The following is a 17,174-nucleotide window of genomic DNA, read 5'->3' as shown; positions in this document are numbered from 1 at the left end:
TGTTGTCAGATAAGGAAGGTCAACCAACAAAAAAAAAAAAAAAAAAACCCCTAGATGTCTGAAGTTCAAATATCAGAAAAGTCCAGCAAAAGGGCTTTCAGAATGAATAACCCCCAAGTAGTACTACTTTGGAGTTATTCAAGGAGGACAAGCCAACGAACTAGATAGAAAAAAATGAGAAAACTTACTTGTTCAAGTTTTGTTCAAGGTATCGTCAGAGGATAGAAATGCAAAAGCAACAAAGGACGAAGACAAGTTTCGCTAATGGACGAAGGCGGAGAGAAAGTAGTTAGGCAAACAACTTCTCTGGAAAAGGATGAAAGCAAGTTTGAAGCATACATGAGGGGTTTAAATAGCCCCAGGGGGTGATGCGACGGTTTAAGGCTCGTACGAATCAAGGGTCAAGGACGAGGGAAGGTTCAAAATTCGAAAAACATATCCAAGATCAACGGCCAGGAGATAATGACGTTTCAAATTCGAAACCTTAAGAGCTAAGTTCGTCCCAAGTCTCCACGTGGAGCAATGTGCACCTGATACGAGGATGCGCAACAAAAAACCAACCATCGCACCAGTATTAAATGAAAAGAATATTTTCAATTTCTTGGGAAGGACAACTTATACACAAATACGATGAAACGTTTGGATTTCGTCATAATGAGGGTGCAACTTGGAGGGTGCAACCGAAAGGCGGGGGTGCATCCCAAGGTTACCGAACGTCAATCCCTCTGAGGTTCCTAAATGTCAGCTTTGACCAAGGAACAAGTTTACTTCAAAAAAAAAGCTTAGTTCATTCCCGAACGTGATTCTGAAAGAAGGAAAGGAGAAAATTCTCTAAGTACGAAGAAAGCCCTACCAGTTCGTCACAACAACTATTGCAAGAGTTTGAGGATAAAAAAGGCAAAGATTCATTTCATTATCAAAGGGCCATGGGGACCAACCCTTACAAAAAAAAAGAGAGAATAAAAAAAAAAAAAAAAAATTTCCTATTTTTCTTGGACGGGTTTTGCAGAAGGATTCGCGACTGGGGCAGGTTGCTGAGGCTCCTCGGGAAGAGGTGGCGAATCATTAAGAAACTCCTCAATGTTCGGATCCGCCGGAACAAGATCTTCCTCTTCCTGAGCCCAATCGGGGAGAGGTAGCTCGAGCTTTTCGAAGACTTCTTTGTGGCAAACACCCTGAAAAGGAATCGTATTGAAATTAGGGTCTGCCTCAAGGATAGCCTTCCATACATCATTTTGTCCCACTCGGTAGGCTTGAAGATTGTAAGGAACCATCAGATCGCTGAAGGGGACATTGTTCAGGTACTTGCGAATGCAGTCCCTCCGAAGATCTTGGGAGAGATGTTCAGGTTTGAAGGGAACGATCACCTTCTTAAGACGATCATTGTCAAGGGCCAAAATTTCAACCCTATCCATACATTCGGAAGCATGCATTTTCTGCTTCTTCACTTCATGTTCCAAAGCACCAGCACGGCTAACAGACAAGTCAAGATCCTTTTTCGAAGTGTTGACTTTGGCATTCTCCTCCTTCAGCATTGCAGCTTCCTTCTTCAACAGATCCACTTCAGAATTCACCAGCACCAACTGCTCCTCACAACTTTGGAGTCAAGAGCCACCACGACTGATTCGGTTCAAAGCCTCCATGTGCTGGTAGAAATTCACCACGGCAGTCCTAAGAAAGCAGACAATCGTCAAGAAGTCCTAAAAAGAGTCACGAATTAGACGACAGAGGATCAAGAAAAAACAGTACCTTGTAGAGAGACGAACAAGTGTATCGTCATTCAAAGATTCAAGAGCTTGACGGTTGGCTAACATCAAGCTAAGAGAACTCCACTCAGCAGCTTTTTCATGATCTTGCATGACCCGATCCGACATGCTCAACGTCCATTGTGGAACGAAAATCTCCTCAGAGTCTTTACTCTTCTGAGATTTTTTGTGGACAAAGGCTTCGGTCGGGTCATGCTTCCTATTGGTTCGGGATGGAGAGGGGACTTCTGCCTCTTCTCCAATTGGCTTCTTCCCTCTCCCAGAGGCTTCAACCACTGGTTTAAAATTCCTTATGCCCTTGTAGGAAGGGTCGAGAGGAGGAATGACAGCTATCTCATCTGCCATCAGTGCCCGAGGAGACCTTTGTTCTGCAGCTACAACTATGATAAGCATGCATTTATCATTATTTCTTTGATTTAATTCCCCATACTTATTTAATTAAAGAGAGCTAATTGAGTATTTTTGTGTATTTTTCAGGAATAAGGTGATTTTGGTTATTAGAGATAATATAGAGTAAAGTTGGCAAATATTTTAGATATTGGTGGATTTTAAATCATGGCATTCAATCTTGCTGCCCAAGAAATCATGAAAATTGAGATCTTAGCCACAAATTGGAAACAAGTGGAGGTCTAAGGAACAAAATTGGTAATAAATATGAAAATCGGGTAAACAGACCTACCTTCAGTATTTTTGGCATATCTCTCTCGTATGAGCTTGGATTGCGGTGATTCAAGATACTATGGAACGATGTTGAAAATATCTACAACGCTCTAGTTTTGAGATTTTCCAAAATCCGAACGAATAAAGGTCAAATCGACGGGTAAAGAGAGGGGATTCATTGTGTGCGGGAGACATAAAAGAGAAGCCAGCCACAGAGAAGGGAAGAAGACGGCGAATGCGAGTTTAGAGTTGGTCTTTCTCAATCGAAGTAGTGGTTTCTCGCTTTCTTCCTTGCTCTCATCTCTCATTGCTGAAGAAGAAGACCACAACTCTCTCTCTCTCTCTCTCTCTCTCTCTCTCATCTTTATTTTTCTTATGAACTTTGTGATAATGAGTAATTAGTTCATTTTCTTTGGAATGTAGATGAACCATGCTTATTTCATTAATTTGATTGTTCTATATCTTCTAGTTGATTGTGTTTGAGTTTGGCCAACGATGTTCTATAGCTCAGAAAACTAAGCGTGCCAAGCTTCCATGAAGGACGATAGTCTTGCGAAGATAGGGCATATCTAGGAAGACCATCCCTAATTTACTTTGAAGTGTAGAGTTATATCAGTTAGGGAAAAGCATTGGGGATTCGAAATCCCAAAGATCTTCACATATTCATAGTTAACGTTTTTGCATTAATTAGTAGATTTAGTTTAAATTTAGTTGGGTAATTTTCATCTGGACCCCCTGAGGTTTGGTCTATGTCATTTTTAGTCCAGTTTAAGTTTCTTTTTGCATATGGTTCCCCTGTGGTTTTAAGAAATGATTAAATAAGGACAGACTTAACAGAAACTGTCAGTTTAATAAATTTGTGACGAAAATACCCCGGTGTCTTTTGGAATTTTTTTTTTTTTTTAAAGTTTTAATCTACTAAAATAGATTGTTGTTCTATCTTCTTCCTTCCGTAGAAGACGAACAGCCTCCTCCAAATCTATCACTTGTAAACTACTGAAAAGTGTTCGTTAACGCAGAACCGTAGATTTTTTATTGGATGTAATGGGTAATTGATTTTTCTAGGCGTGGACAAACTGGATGTGCAAGGGAGCAACCACAAAAACTATCGTTCTAGATCTCCTTCACTGCTGTGTAATCAAACTGGCTATTGATTTTTCCAAGCGTGAATCTTTGATGTTCTATCTTCTTTACCAACCCTCATTGTGTTATTCGATTGATGTTTATTGATTCTTAATGGATGATGACCGCAGATAAGGAGAAATGAGTCTTATTTTTCGTTCTTCTTCATTCTGTTGAAATGCGATCTCCTCTCATACCATAGATTGAGGGTTCTTGGATCCGGAGCACTGAAACAAAATGCGCCTGAAGAGTTCAACCAGTTAATAAATCATAAGACAACTAGGAGAGATTTATGGATATTCCAAAGCAATCAAACTTGAAACATAAACTAAATTCAACGATCAACTAGAGCCTTCAAAACCACGACACCGTCCAAATTTTGATAAAGTAATCTGAGAAAAAATTAATCAAGTTCGTTTCTAAACCAGAAAGACACCAGCAGGGAAGGCGTGGAAAATTTCGTCGAGTGTTTTTAAAACTTTTTTTTTAAGGGAAGTGGATATTATTAAAGTTAAAATAAATAAAAAAAATCCAAAGGACACAGGGGTATTTTCGTCACAAAATTTATTAAACTAAAGGGTTCTGTTAAGTTTGTCCTTATTGAATCATTTCTTAAAACCACAGGGGAGCCATATGCAAAAGGAAACTTAAAATGGAGTAAAAGTGACATGGATCAAACCTCAAGGGGTCCAGATGAAAATTACCCAATTTAGTTTTGTTGAATTCAATCTTAGTGACTTAGTCTTTTACTTCCCCATAGTTCGACCCCGTACTTTCTGCTTGCTAGATTAGTATAGGATTTTATTTTTGATTGGTTAGCTACACGATCAAATTGCCTTGGCCACCTTAGCCCGAAGGTTTTCTTGGTTAATTTTGGGAGGCACTGCAGAGAAGGATAAAGTCAGAAAATCAAATAAGGCTGCAATACATTCAAAAAGACAAATACAACAGTTTGGAAGCTCACAACGAGCCAGCCCCCAATATTGAAGAATCGGGGTGTATTCCATCTCAAGACCATGTATCTCTTGGTACCATGGAATTGACTTGATCTTCTTAGCAGTTGCTTTTTCTGCCTTAGATAGGGGAAGGACCTGGTTACCCTCAGAATATGAAGTAAGCAACTTTCAGGTGATCGGGAAGTTAAGATCTGATTGAGGCACTCGGCAGAAAAAATACCATCTGCGCCACCCCTTGTGATTGGAAGGACAAGTTCCCCAGCAAGGATACTGCCCGACTATCCAAACTCAACCTAAAGAGACAAAGCATGTACAAAAAGAGGGAAAGAAGGTTTGATGCCAAGTTCAAAACACAAGCCCAAAAAGCCAACAATGAGACGCCAGCTATTGGGGAGAAGCATTCCGGGACAAATGTCCCAATGATTCAAAACAAGCAGAAAACAAAGAATGGAAGAACGGAAAGCGGACTCCACTCTCCAAAGTGTCTATATACAAAGAGAACTCTTCGGGCAGGTTCGAGTTGGCCCTTTCATCAGGATTGGGAGCTTTAAGAAAGTAGGAAGGAGGAAAGTCAAAAGGTTCAATTGCTGAAGGGAGTTCAACTTCAGTGAATGAGGAAGGAACAAAGCCGGGTTCATCCTTGGGTCTGCTAGGTTGGTTAAATTGCCGAGGGGCCTCGGCAGTCGCCTTAAGAGCTTTGGACTGCCTAGACTCAGGAGGTGCGGAAGAAAATTCAATACTTTTCCCTACATTTTTTGGATGGCTCACTTCTTCGAACTCACCCCAAATGGCAGTCAAAGTTCGCTTGTCACTATCTGATTGTTCGACGGGGACAGAGACAAAAGCCTCACCGCCTGAGTCGCCCTTACCGGCGCTATGTTCAAAAGGACCTTCATCAAAAGTCCTACCACTTCTCATCACTAGAAAAATCTGATTTTGGTTTTCAATGGAAGCGGAGACAAAAGCAAAAAGAAAGATCGAGACAAATAAAGGATACAAAAGAGTCAGTGAACTTACTGATTCATTGAAGTAGAGAGCGTAAAAGCGAGAAGACTGTTAGGGCACAAGAAAGACGACGAAGTTTCAAACTCCAGACAAAGAGAATGAAACATGCGAAGACAACGAACAACTTTTAATCACCCAGATAGTCAAGGACGTGTACGATCAGGATAAGTTCAGGATCGACGATCGTGATCGGGAGATGTTTCAAAAAATCAAAAAAGTTTGAACAAATCGAATCAGTACAGACGTTTTGAGAAACCGTCGTTTCAATTTCTTGAGTAATGATGATTTCGGCTGCAGAGGACACATGGTGTCACCTCCATAAAAAGGAAGACATTCACGAAACTCGAGAAAAAATGATGCCAGCAACATTAAATGTGATACGACATTTAATAAGCGAAGGATTATTCAAAATCCTCATTTGATAAGCGGATCCAGATCAAACCAAGCCCTTGGAATCACCCGAAAACTTGGTCTATGGGGTTCGTGATACGGGAAAAATCATTGTCGAACCGAGTCCGCCCTTGTTTCGACCCTCGACTCCGGTCGGGAAGAAACGGACTAACTCGCATTTGAGCCGGCCGGGTTTAAAGATAACTTGATGAGGAAGAAACCTGACTCAGTCAACAGGCACGCCCGAATCCGTAATTATCGGAGTGGACGAATCGTCAAGGAGACGGTTAACGGCACTTATGGGAGCAAACGATCGTGGTTACTCAGATAACTGTCATGCTATGATCGTGCAATTATCCATTATCCCACCAACGAATGGATCTATTATCAACGGATCTAATTGTTAAGATTGGATGGCCGCTCGAGGAAGGCTCAAGTAAATCCAACGAAGGAGATTCAAAGGTAAACACTATATAAGGCATTACCTACGTACGAGAAAGGTAACTGAATCGCATTCCCAACATTCGTATTCATACTTCAGCTCTGTGCTCAAGCAGAGCCTTTGTGATCAGTTCATCAACTGACTTAGCCTTCAGAGGTGGATTCCCGACCGCCACGGTCAGGCCACATCTGACGATTGTTTTTGCAGGTCATTCTTCGGAGATCTAAGGGCTGAACATATTTTGGATGCATCACTTACCTTTTGTCCGTGCCCTATTTATAGACTTTCCTTACTATTCAAAACTAATATGGACCATCGGTGAGTGTTTCAAAATTAATGGCTATGGTTAGATTCCCACATGGTTTGTGGTTCAGCTTCATACCATGACGTAAACTGGTGATTGAAGGTTTATCCATAACAGGGATCATACTGAGGTGGATGTAATTTGTCACGTCTTATGAATTTTATTTTACCTGCCAAACTGGAGTTTCATTTTGCTTGTTTGTGAGAATTGATGTGGGGATCATGCTCTATATAATAGGGTGTAAATTGTAGGGAATATTAAGACTGACTGGCCTATCTTCACTGCTTCGCTTGCCAAGATTTGGAACTCGGATTATCCGTCTTCTTTGGTTTCAGAAGGAAAGGTGGTTTACCAAAAAGAGGAGAGGAAAAATTGTCGGGAATACTTGCCTTGGAATGCCATTTAACAAATGAGTCAAGTTTTAAGGAATTTTAGGGTAGAATGATCAAAAGAATAGAGGGGTTTATCTTAGTTTATAAATATAATCCGGTAAAGCATTTAGGGGCAATGAAGCTTCTTCCTCCGTGTTTCCTCTCCTTCCCAATCCCCTATCTTCTAATTTGCTGTTTTCCCCTGTGAATTCCTCTTCTTAAGCATCAAAATCTGGGTTCGTAGCAACATTTGAAGCTAATGTGGGTAAGCAAAATAGAAAGAGATCGACAGTCATAAATTCCCGCAATGTTGTAGTTTTGGGAAGGTCTATTCAACCAAGGAGTGTTAGGATGACTTCAAGATCTCAAGTGACATTGTTCTCCTGCAGGTGCTGAGCAGATTGTTTGGTGGGATCCGAATCACAAAAACATTTCACGAAAATGTCTTTAATTGATTTGCAATCATTTTTAGTCGTGCTCCAAACATGGCTACCACTCCTGAGTAACAATCACTCAATCTTGGAAGTCAGCATCTTACCCCACGAAAGAGCAAAAGAGATGAGCCGTTCCCCTAGCAGTTAGGCAATAGCTTTATGTAGAACTGTAGGCATGGCTTGGCTCCCACAATTGAGCACAACTGGTTAATGTTCTTTCTTCCTTCTGTATCTCGAACGATCATCGATTAAAGTATGGAGTGACCAGAGTAATGGTCTTTGGGGCAGATGGATGTGACACATGTACACAAACACGCCATGGTAACTAAGAATCTATGTTAAGTTGTTAATGTTAACAAAACCATATTATTTTCACACCATGAGGTATTTAGGATTGATCAACACGAATATGATATGCCAATTCAACAGAATACCCCGTTCCACAACTCACAGGCCCAAGTTAATCGACATTGCTCAAAGTTAATTTGCAAAACAAATTTACACCCTTTTATTTTCTCACTAACCAATAATGTCGAGCTTCAGTGCTCTGATTCTAAAAATTCTAGGTAGCTCCACTAGTAGAGCCTTCATAAGCTAACAGCACAGTATACAAGTGACATTTAATTTCACAGGAGGGTGTTAGGAGTATATGCCCTTCACACTGACAAGTTCTCAAGGAGACTGCAGTGCAGTAATATAATATGGATGACCTAGATTCCTCCCAGAGAGTTGTCTCGTCCCATCTCCAGCAAATACTGGATCACCTTGAAGCTTAACTTCCCAGTGCACTGAGTAGCTTGATAAGTTATATGTTCCAGGAGCAAACACACAAACCTTCAGAGGGACTTCAGAGGTAGACATTGGTCCAAGTTCAACTCGGGTAGAGGTTGAGGCAGCCCATATGAAGGGAGCCATCCCATCTGATGATGCGCCTTTATCAGATCGAGTCCCAATGACATCAGAAGTGACTTTGACATCATTTCTTAGAGAAACATCTTGCCATCCTGCTTGATTTTCTGATGACACTGGACACTGAGCTGCAGCAGCTACATTACTTGATTGACCATCACAGGATGTGACATCTATGGTGCTTATACGTATAGAAACAGCTTCCTCTGATGAGTTGTAAATGATTACAGAGAGTCTAATTTCACAGAAAGAAACAGAGAAGTTGTGATGTATGGTTCGTGGCCCATTCATTAGCCACCACACAGGGCTCGTGCTTGCAATACTAGAAAAACCGAAGGATGGGTTAGTACAAGAATCCAGGGTCCATAATCAAAAGCATTAATCATATTATAAATTTTACCTGCAGTGACATGAATGATAAGAGAACAATTGTGGGAGATCCAACAAACCTCCCGACCCATGATCTGCTCTATTTTCGAGCAGCTGAGAGATCAAGATAAAGTCAACGGTACCTTGCTGCCCATATGATAAAGAACATTAAAAAAAAGAAAAAAAACCTAAATGAAGGGTAACAATATAGTGGCAGAGCAATCAATATGGGCATTCCATAAGAAATTAAAAGCTATCCAAATTAGATGATCGTGAGCTGATTCTGATAACAAATTAGGTAATCATGGAGGTTCTAATGTCATGAATCAAGATTCATTTACTGTCTCCACACAATCAAACTTTTGTAGAGACTTATGTCTATCTTTTATGCCAATAAGCCTGACTGCTTACCTGTATGGCATAAGCATATTTCTTCACTACAGAATCATGGAAGAGATGAATCATAGTGTTGAGAAACATATTGGGAGAATGGCTTATTGATCAATGATCTCAAGCCCTCTATTTATAATTAAGTGGAAAGTACACTATTACAAGGAATAGATTTTCACATGAATACAAACTCTAATTTAACTCCTATACAAACCATAGTTGTCACGGCGATGTGAGGTGGTTTAGGCTAGTTGAGGCAATGAGTTGATGAGGCGCCCTCCGAGGCGGTTGAGGCGTTTTAAGTGAAATTTTTTGTGTACATCTCATTCACTCCAATTTATTATAAATCTATCATACTTATATAATAAAAAAATCTAATATTAGCCTACCTCAAGTCATCCAACATACTACAAACCACACATAGTAGGTCCTAAATAAAAAGTTGCGGGAAGAAAGGAAGAGAAGAAGTCATCTGTCGCTGGCCGTTGCTTGCTAGAGCGTCGTTGTGGGAATGGAAGAGAAGAAGAGAGGAAGAGAGAAAGAGATTAGGGATTAGAGTGAGAATGAGAGTGAGACTGGGAGACTCGAGTCAAGAACTTATTCTCTTTCGATTTTGTTTGTTTTTTTTCCCTTTTTTAACATTTGATCACATGTTGTCGTTATAAATATGCAAATAGGTTCAAACAATAGATACTTTACAATTGGAATCTAACAAGTAATTCAATATATGCCTTTGATTTGACATCTTTCATGTGATTTAAAAAAGAAAAAAAAGCGGACACCTTGGGGTATAAGGTGTCCGAGGCTCTTGAGGCGACACCTAGGCAATGCCTAATACCCCAAGGCGGTCGCCTTATTACCTGAAAATGAGGTGACACCGATTTGAGGCGCTTCGAAGGCACCCGGACGCCTAGGCGACGCCTTAACAACTATGATACAAACTCTAATTGAACTCCTAATAGAATCCAACACTCCCCCTCAAGTTGAGGCATAGATATTAGTCATGCCCAACTTGCCTACAATAAGAAGGAAATCTCTTTCTTTCAAATCCTTAGTGAAAACATCTACTACTTGGTCTTCAGATCTTACAAAAGGCATGCAGATAAGCCCCTGTTCCAACTTTCCTTTGACAAAAAACCTGTCAATTTCAATGTGCTTAGTTCGATCATGTTGCACCGGATTATTAGCAATACTAATAGCAACCTTATTGTAACAATATAATATCATAGGGTTTGGAACTTGGACTCCAATATCTTGCAGCAAACCTTTCAACCATAGTAGCTCACAAACTCCATGAACCATAGCTCTATATTCAGCTTCGGTACTAGATAAAGCTACCACATTCTGTTTCTTACTTCTCCAAGTAACTAAATTACCTCCAACAAAGGTACAGTAACCTAAAATTGACTTCTTGTCTAGAGATCCATCCCAGTCTGCATCAGTGTATGCTTCTACTTTTAGATTATCAATGGGTGACAAAAGTATTCCTTTTCCAGGAATTCCCTTTAAACACTGTAGTATTCGATAACCGGCCTTCATATGAGCTAAATATGGATCATGCATGAAGTGGCTCACTATACCTACAGCATAAGCGATGTCTGGCCTGGTGTGGGACCAGTAAATAAGCTTCCCTACCAGCCTTTGGTATCTTCCTTTGTCCACTGGTTCTCCCTCTTTTTCTTTAAGTTTATCTCTAGCTTCAATAGGGGTATCAACTGCTTTACACCCCAACATTCCCACTTCTGATAATAGATCTAGGACACACTTTCTTTGGGATAGGAATATACCTTTCTTTGATCGAGCCACCTCAATCCCTAAGAAATACTATAACTTCCCTAGATCTTTAATTTCAAACTCTCTGCCAAGAAAATCCTTCAACTTTTGAATTTCTTCACCATCATTCCCTGTGATGACAATATTGTCTACATAAACAATGAGAAGTGTGATGTTAGTACCTGACTTCTTGACAAATAGTGTATAATCAACATTGCTTTGCTTGTACCCAATAGAATTCATTGCCTTCAAGAGGTGTCCAAACCAACATCTAGGAGCCTGTTTTAACCCATAAATTGACCTCTTCAACCAACAAACTTTCCCTGCAGCATTGTCATCGGAGAAACCATGTGGGATTTCTATATAGACCTCTTTTGCTAACTCCCCATGTAAGAAGGCATTATTTACGTCTAGTTGGTGCAAGTTCCAGTCTTTGTTCACAGCTACAAACAACAAAACTCTGACAGTGTTTAGTTTCGCAACAGGGGCAAAGGTCTCCTGATAATCAATCCCATAGGTTTGGGTAAACCCCTTTGCAACTAGTCTAGCTTTCAACTTATTGACTGATCCATCCATATTTTGTTTAACCACAAATACCGATTTGCAGCCCACTGGTTTTTTTCCTGGAGGAAGCGTAACAAGCTCCCAAGTGTCATTTTTCTTCACTGCTTACATTTCCTCTACCATAGCTGCCTTCCATCTCTTATCAGCATAAGCTTCCTGCCAACTTTTAGGAACATATACAGATGACAGAGAGGATATAAAAGTACGGTAGGAGTCAGACAAAGAGTTATAAGAAACATATTTAGCTATGGGATGTTGAGTACAAGATCTGACCCCTTGAAACATATTTAGCTATGGGACGTTGAGTACAAGATCTGACCCCTTTTCTAAAAGCAATAGGAAGATCAGAAGAAGATACCTTAAGGAGAACAATAGAATCTGACTTTGGAGCAGGAGACTGAAGTGGTAATGTATCACCTTTCTCCACCTGCTTTAGCCGGTTGTATTTCTTTCTCTGATAAGTCTGTACCTCCTTATTCTGGTCAATTTGGTTTTGAAAGACCCCAACAGTGTGTCTCACAGGAGTGGTCTCCCCCTGGCTAGGTTCTTCACATGGTTTAGAAATTGAAGGGGGAGGATTAGAGTCCTCAGGTATACTGGCCGAAGTCTCCCCCTGGCTAGGAAACTCTTCTGGGACTCTTAAGTTGTGTTGGTGTGTGAAAGGAAGATCTAGAATCGGAAAGAACACCTCTCCTCTAGGACTCTCCCCCTGGAGAGGTGTACAGTAGGGGCAAAACTCATGAAAAATTACATCCATGGATACAATGATTTTCCTAGAAGGAGGATGATAACATTTGTACCCTTTTTGAGTAGCAGAATACCCCAAAAATATGCAACGTAGACTGCAGGGAGCCAGCTTACTCTGGTGGGCTGTGATTGTGGAATAACACACGCATCCAAAAACCTTTGGGGGAATAACAAAAGAAGAGGCTCCCTAAAGAATCTCATTAGGACATTTAAAACCAAATATCTTACTAGGCATCCCATTCATAAGGTAAGAAGCAGTGAGTATAGCATCACTCCTGTATTGGTCAAGTACATTCATAGCAATCATAATGGAACGGGCTATCTCTAAAAGAAGCTGATTCTTCCTTTCGGCAACCCCATTATGGGTAGCCGTATCAACACAACTGGTCTAATGTATTATGCTAGAGTCAGGGAGATATCTTTGAAATTCACCATCAATATACTATGTGCCATTGTCACTGCGAAGGATCTTCACAGTGGCATTGAATTAAGTCTTAATCATATTATGAAAATCACGAAAACATCGATAGGTTTTGTCTTAAAAGATAAATCCATGTAGAACAAGAGTGACAATCAATAAAAATAACAAAGTACCTATGGCCAGTAATAGACACGTCGGTAGGGACCCCACACATCAGTATGAATTAGCATAAAAGGAATAGGTTTTCAATTATGAAGAGAAGGTAAATAAGTATAACGAGTCTGCTTCGCAAAAATGTAGGCTTCACAAAAAAAATTATCCTCATTACAAGAAGAAACCAAATCAGGAAATATTTTCTTAAGAGTTCCTAGAGGGGGTGACCTAGCCTACAGTGCCATTGATGAAGGTCTGATATTACCGAATGGACCGGATTAGAAGTTATAATCAAAGTAGACGCAAATTCTCCAACCGGCTCGGGCAAATAAAGTCCATTGTCTAGTTTACCACATCCAATCTCCTTCCCCGTGACCAAATCCTGGAAGACACAGAAAGATGGGAAAAAGGTCATTTTACAATTCAAGTCATGTGTAAGACTACAGATAGAGAGCAAGTTAGTAGAGAAAGAGGGAACATGTAAAACTTTAGACAAAGAAAGTGATGGAGAATGTTGGGCCTTTTCTAGCAATGGAAGAATAGGAGCCATCAGCAATTTGAACTTTATCCTTCTAGAAGTTGGAGAATAATGTAAGAAAGAGGTGGATAAACATGTCATATGATCTGTGGCTCCTATATCAATGATCCAAGGAGTAGAAACTGAATAAGCTTGAAAGCCTGTAAAAGTTTTACCTGAAGTAGCAAGGTAGGAGTTGGTATGGGTAGTAGAGGAAGCAGTGGTCAAGGCTGTATTGGCAGTAGAAGACTGCAGAATACGTCGTAGAGTAGCGAACTCCTCCTGTGAAAAACCAACGTCTGCAGAGCGTGCGGTGGAAATTGTTTAAAAAAGATTAGCCTTTGGTTTTCCCTTTCTTTGTGCTTGTTTTTCTCAAAATCAGCAGGCTTCCCATGCAGTTTCCAACAATTTGCCTTGGTATGATATGGTTTGTGACAGTGCTCACACTTGACAATCTCCTTAGCCGGATCAGATTTAGTGCGAACAGACTGTAAAGCTGATTTATCCATAATAGGAGTATGAAGCATGGCTAATCGACGACTTTCCCCACACTGAACAAGAGCATAAGACTGTTCTAGTGTAGGAGAGGGAAAACGGCTGTGATATACCATTCAAGAACATAAGACTTGCACTCTAATCTGATCGTAGTCCACATTCAAACCTGCTAAGAAGCCATATACCCGAATCTTATCAATGTGCTTCCTATAAGTAGTCACATCATTTGGGTTAGTGGGATGATAATCCCCATAATGATCCAACTCCTACCAAGGAGATTGCAATGTGACATAATATTGGGCCACAATAAGTTCCTTTTGAGTCGTCTCATGAAGCTTCTTCCGTAGCTCATAAACATGTGCATCATTCCCCAACTGCCCATATGTTTCAATAGTAGCCTTCCAGATTTGGGCTGCAGTATCAAGTAATAGATATCCACAAGCAATATTTGGAATCACGGAATTCAAAAGAAATGACATAATAAGAAAGTCATTCGAGATCCATTTATCCTGTGAAACGCCTGTGGTAGTAGGTTTGATAGTGGTCTCCGTAATGTGTCCAACAAGTCCTCTTCCGACAATAGTCAAGTAAGCAAATCTGGACCAAATCAAATAATTTGTCCCATCAAAGCTTACCGAAAGAGGATGAAGAGGGGTAATGATCGGAGCCAGTGGGAGCATGAGTACCATCAATAGTTGTCATGTTGACAAACTTATCTGCAGTTCTTCAGTTTGGCTAGCAATAGCGATGGGTTGAAAGTCGTGTTGCAGATTTTCATCGGTGATAATCCCTCGCCATTTTAGAGAAGCAAAGCAGTAGCGTTTGACTCACTTCGAATCTCTTCTACTCCTCTCGCGCTCTCGGATTCTCAAGTGTTAAATACACATTCCCAAACCGAATTGTTGTTGTCCTATTTGTGGTTGCTTCGATGAAGACGAAGGCTGAAGGTGACTTTGGCGGCGATGGTGAAGACTATGGCAGAGTTCTTCTTCTTTCCCTTTTTTTCTTCTTTTTTTTTTTTTTTTTTTTTTTTTTTTTTTTTTTTTTTTTTTTTTTCTGTTCTGTTCTTGGTGTTATCGAATTGAACTCACCGAATGTAGCGGTACTGAAGAACAGTGAGAAAGGGCGATGAGTTTCAATGGGTACTTGATTGGTTTGAAGAACTGCCAGAAAGAAAAAAAACAATGGGCGATGGGTTTCGATACTTTTCAGCAACAGAGACAGCGAGAGAGGCGAGGAGGTAAGTTCGACACTCCTCTCTTTTTTTCTCTCAATTCCCTAATCGAAATTAGGCTCTGATGCCATGTTGAGAAACATATTGGGAGAATGGCTTATTGATTAATGATCTCAAGCCCTCTATTTATAATTAAGTGGAAAGTACACTATTACAAAGAATAGATTTTTACATGAATACAAACTCTAATTTAACTCCTATACAAACTCTAATTGAACTCCTAATAGAATCCAACACATAGAAACTTACTTTTGTGGAATACTAGCAAAATTTCACACGCAGATGTACATGGTTTTTGTTATTTCCTCAAATAATTTAAATATATAAATGTTTTCTTTTAAGGGAATAGATTAAGAGTGTTAAATTATCCCCTTTTCTTCTATGGTTTTTAAAATTTTAAACGTCTACGAGTTATTAATGTTGATTGATGTGGTAATTGTTTAGGAATTACATTTTTTTTTCTACCTTTTTCAAATTTCTTTTGAAAATAAAATATTGGGGGGCTTAAAGGGTGGGATGAAATACAATGAGATTTTTTTTATTTTTTTTTATTTTTTATTGTGAATAATGTTTTTAGGAGAGAAATAATGGAGGTGGGCAAAGAGACATAAGGTTTGAAGTAAGGGCATGTTAGTTGAAGAGGTGTACATCTTGAAAGAACTTGCTAAGGATAGGTGGGACATTTCAATGGTGGCATGATTCAACGAAAATTACACAGGGGTGGCTTGAAAGGGTTTGTTCAATGAGGAAAATGCATATTATTTTGGAAGAAGGGTATTTTGGTCCAACAAAAGATTTGCCATAACTGATTTGAGTTTTTACTTTTATACAGTTTTTACTTTTATAGAATAGTATGATAAACTTTGGGGTGGGATATGTGTGGCCTTTGGTCATGAAAGCAGGATAGAGGTAACAATGGATAGGACATCCTAGGAAACATTGAAAGCCGTCTGAAGGAAATAGCTCATTAGGGGCTCTATTGATCTCCAAAGCAGCCATCTCTGACAATAATTTTTTATCTCTTATCTAAATCTCCTGCAAATAAGGATTTGGGGAAACCCTCTTCCAAGCAACAACTTGAATGGGACAGATTGACCTGGCTTTGGCCTTAATGGGTTTTCTTTGTAACAACCTGCTTACAACAACAACAAGAAGAAGCCTTTTCCCAACTAAATGGGGTCGGCTACATGGATTCTTAGCTAGTCTTGAGACTAAAATACCGAAAACACAGCGCAAGTAATTGTCCTGGTGGTGATGATGTTTTAGGACACCGTTTCACATTTCCAGTTCCTCTAACTACTTGAGTGGCTTTCTAGGAAAATCCCTTTTGGAATATATGTTTTTGACTCTCCCTATACTTAATAGAGCAATTTATGGTGCCATTATGAGGGTTTTGCAAAGCAATAAGATACAGATAACTAATAATAGCATTTCTCTGGGAGTATCCCCATGTCTCCCCAAAATTTGTAATCAAGCTGCTCAACCCCCCCCCCCCCCCCAAAAAAAAAAAAAACCCACAATAATGAAATGCTAAATCATCCCTACAGATTTGACCATTGTATCTCACTAAAATCTTTTGTTACAGTATTGGAGTGAACCACAACTATGAACTCTATAGTGAGCCTATTGCAACACATGATGCTCAATCTGTGTTATACTTAATTCAAAACTCTCATTTCTTATAAATTGTGATTACATTTTGACTACATCAGTTGGTTTTTCAGACACATCTTCAAAGAGGTACCCTGCAATCGAGCTATCAAAGGTGGAAAGATGGTAGAACTGACAAACAAGAGAGCTCAGTAAATAATGACTTGGCAAAATTGGTGATGATATGTGTCATTTATTCAACTCTTTATTAATATCACATTGATAAGCATAAGTAGAACCTGAATTGATACTCTCTGGTGCAATCGTTCGTAATGGTGGAAATCTGCCAAAGGTGAACTGAATACATCAAACAATGCTTTGTCACTGCCTTGGGAACCCAAGCTTACATCATGGCCTTGGAGAAGATTCTGAGAAGAGGAGGAGCCTTCCAAAGTAGATTTCCTACAATTCTGAAGGACAAAAATGTGATGAGATTGAAACAAGGGAAAGAAAAATAAGAAGAGAACTTTAGCTTGCTCCTCTCAGGTGAAATTAGTAATTA

At 39.7% G+C, this 17,174-nt stretch overlaps 1 protein-coding gene across 4 annotated transcripts in view; it reads right to left on the bottom strand.

Moving 5' to 3' along the window:
* Positions 1–7,015: 7,015 nt before the first annotated feature.
* The window catches only part of LOC149015760 (Tetratricopeptide repeat (TPR)-like superfamily protein), a 101,551-nt gene continuing 91,392 nt past the window's right edge, over positions 7,016–17,174 (bottom strand). For 2 of the 4 annotated variants that reach the window (XM_089155380.1, XM_089155379.1), the window contains exons 27-29: positions 16,912–17,082; positions 8,760–8,875; positions 7,016–8,681 (exon numbers count right to left, since the gene is read on the bottom strand). In XM_089155380.1, the coding sequence (XP_089011506.1) occupies positions 8,123–8,681; positions 8,760–8,875; positions 16,912–17,082 (846 nt within the window). In that variant the 3' untranslated portion in view covers positions 7,016–8,122. The remainder of the gene's footprint in view (positions 8,682–8,759; positions 8,876–16,911; positions 17,083–17,174) is intronic. The other 2 variants (XM_089155381.1, XM_089155382.1) reach the window with 1 other exon arrangement.

This window comes from Hakea prostrata, chromosome 5, assembly GCF_041222555.1.
Source record: "Hakea prostrata isolate BN-2017 chromosome 5, UWA_Hpros_2, whole genome shotgun sequence".
NCBI lineage: Eukaryota > Viridiplantae > Streptophyta > Magnoliopsida > Proteales > Proteaceae > Hakea > Hakea prostrata.
The sequence above is the reverse complement of the archived record's forward strand: the minus strand, read 5'-3'. Positions and strand labels throughout refer to the sequence as shown.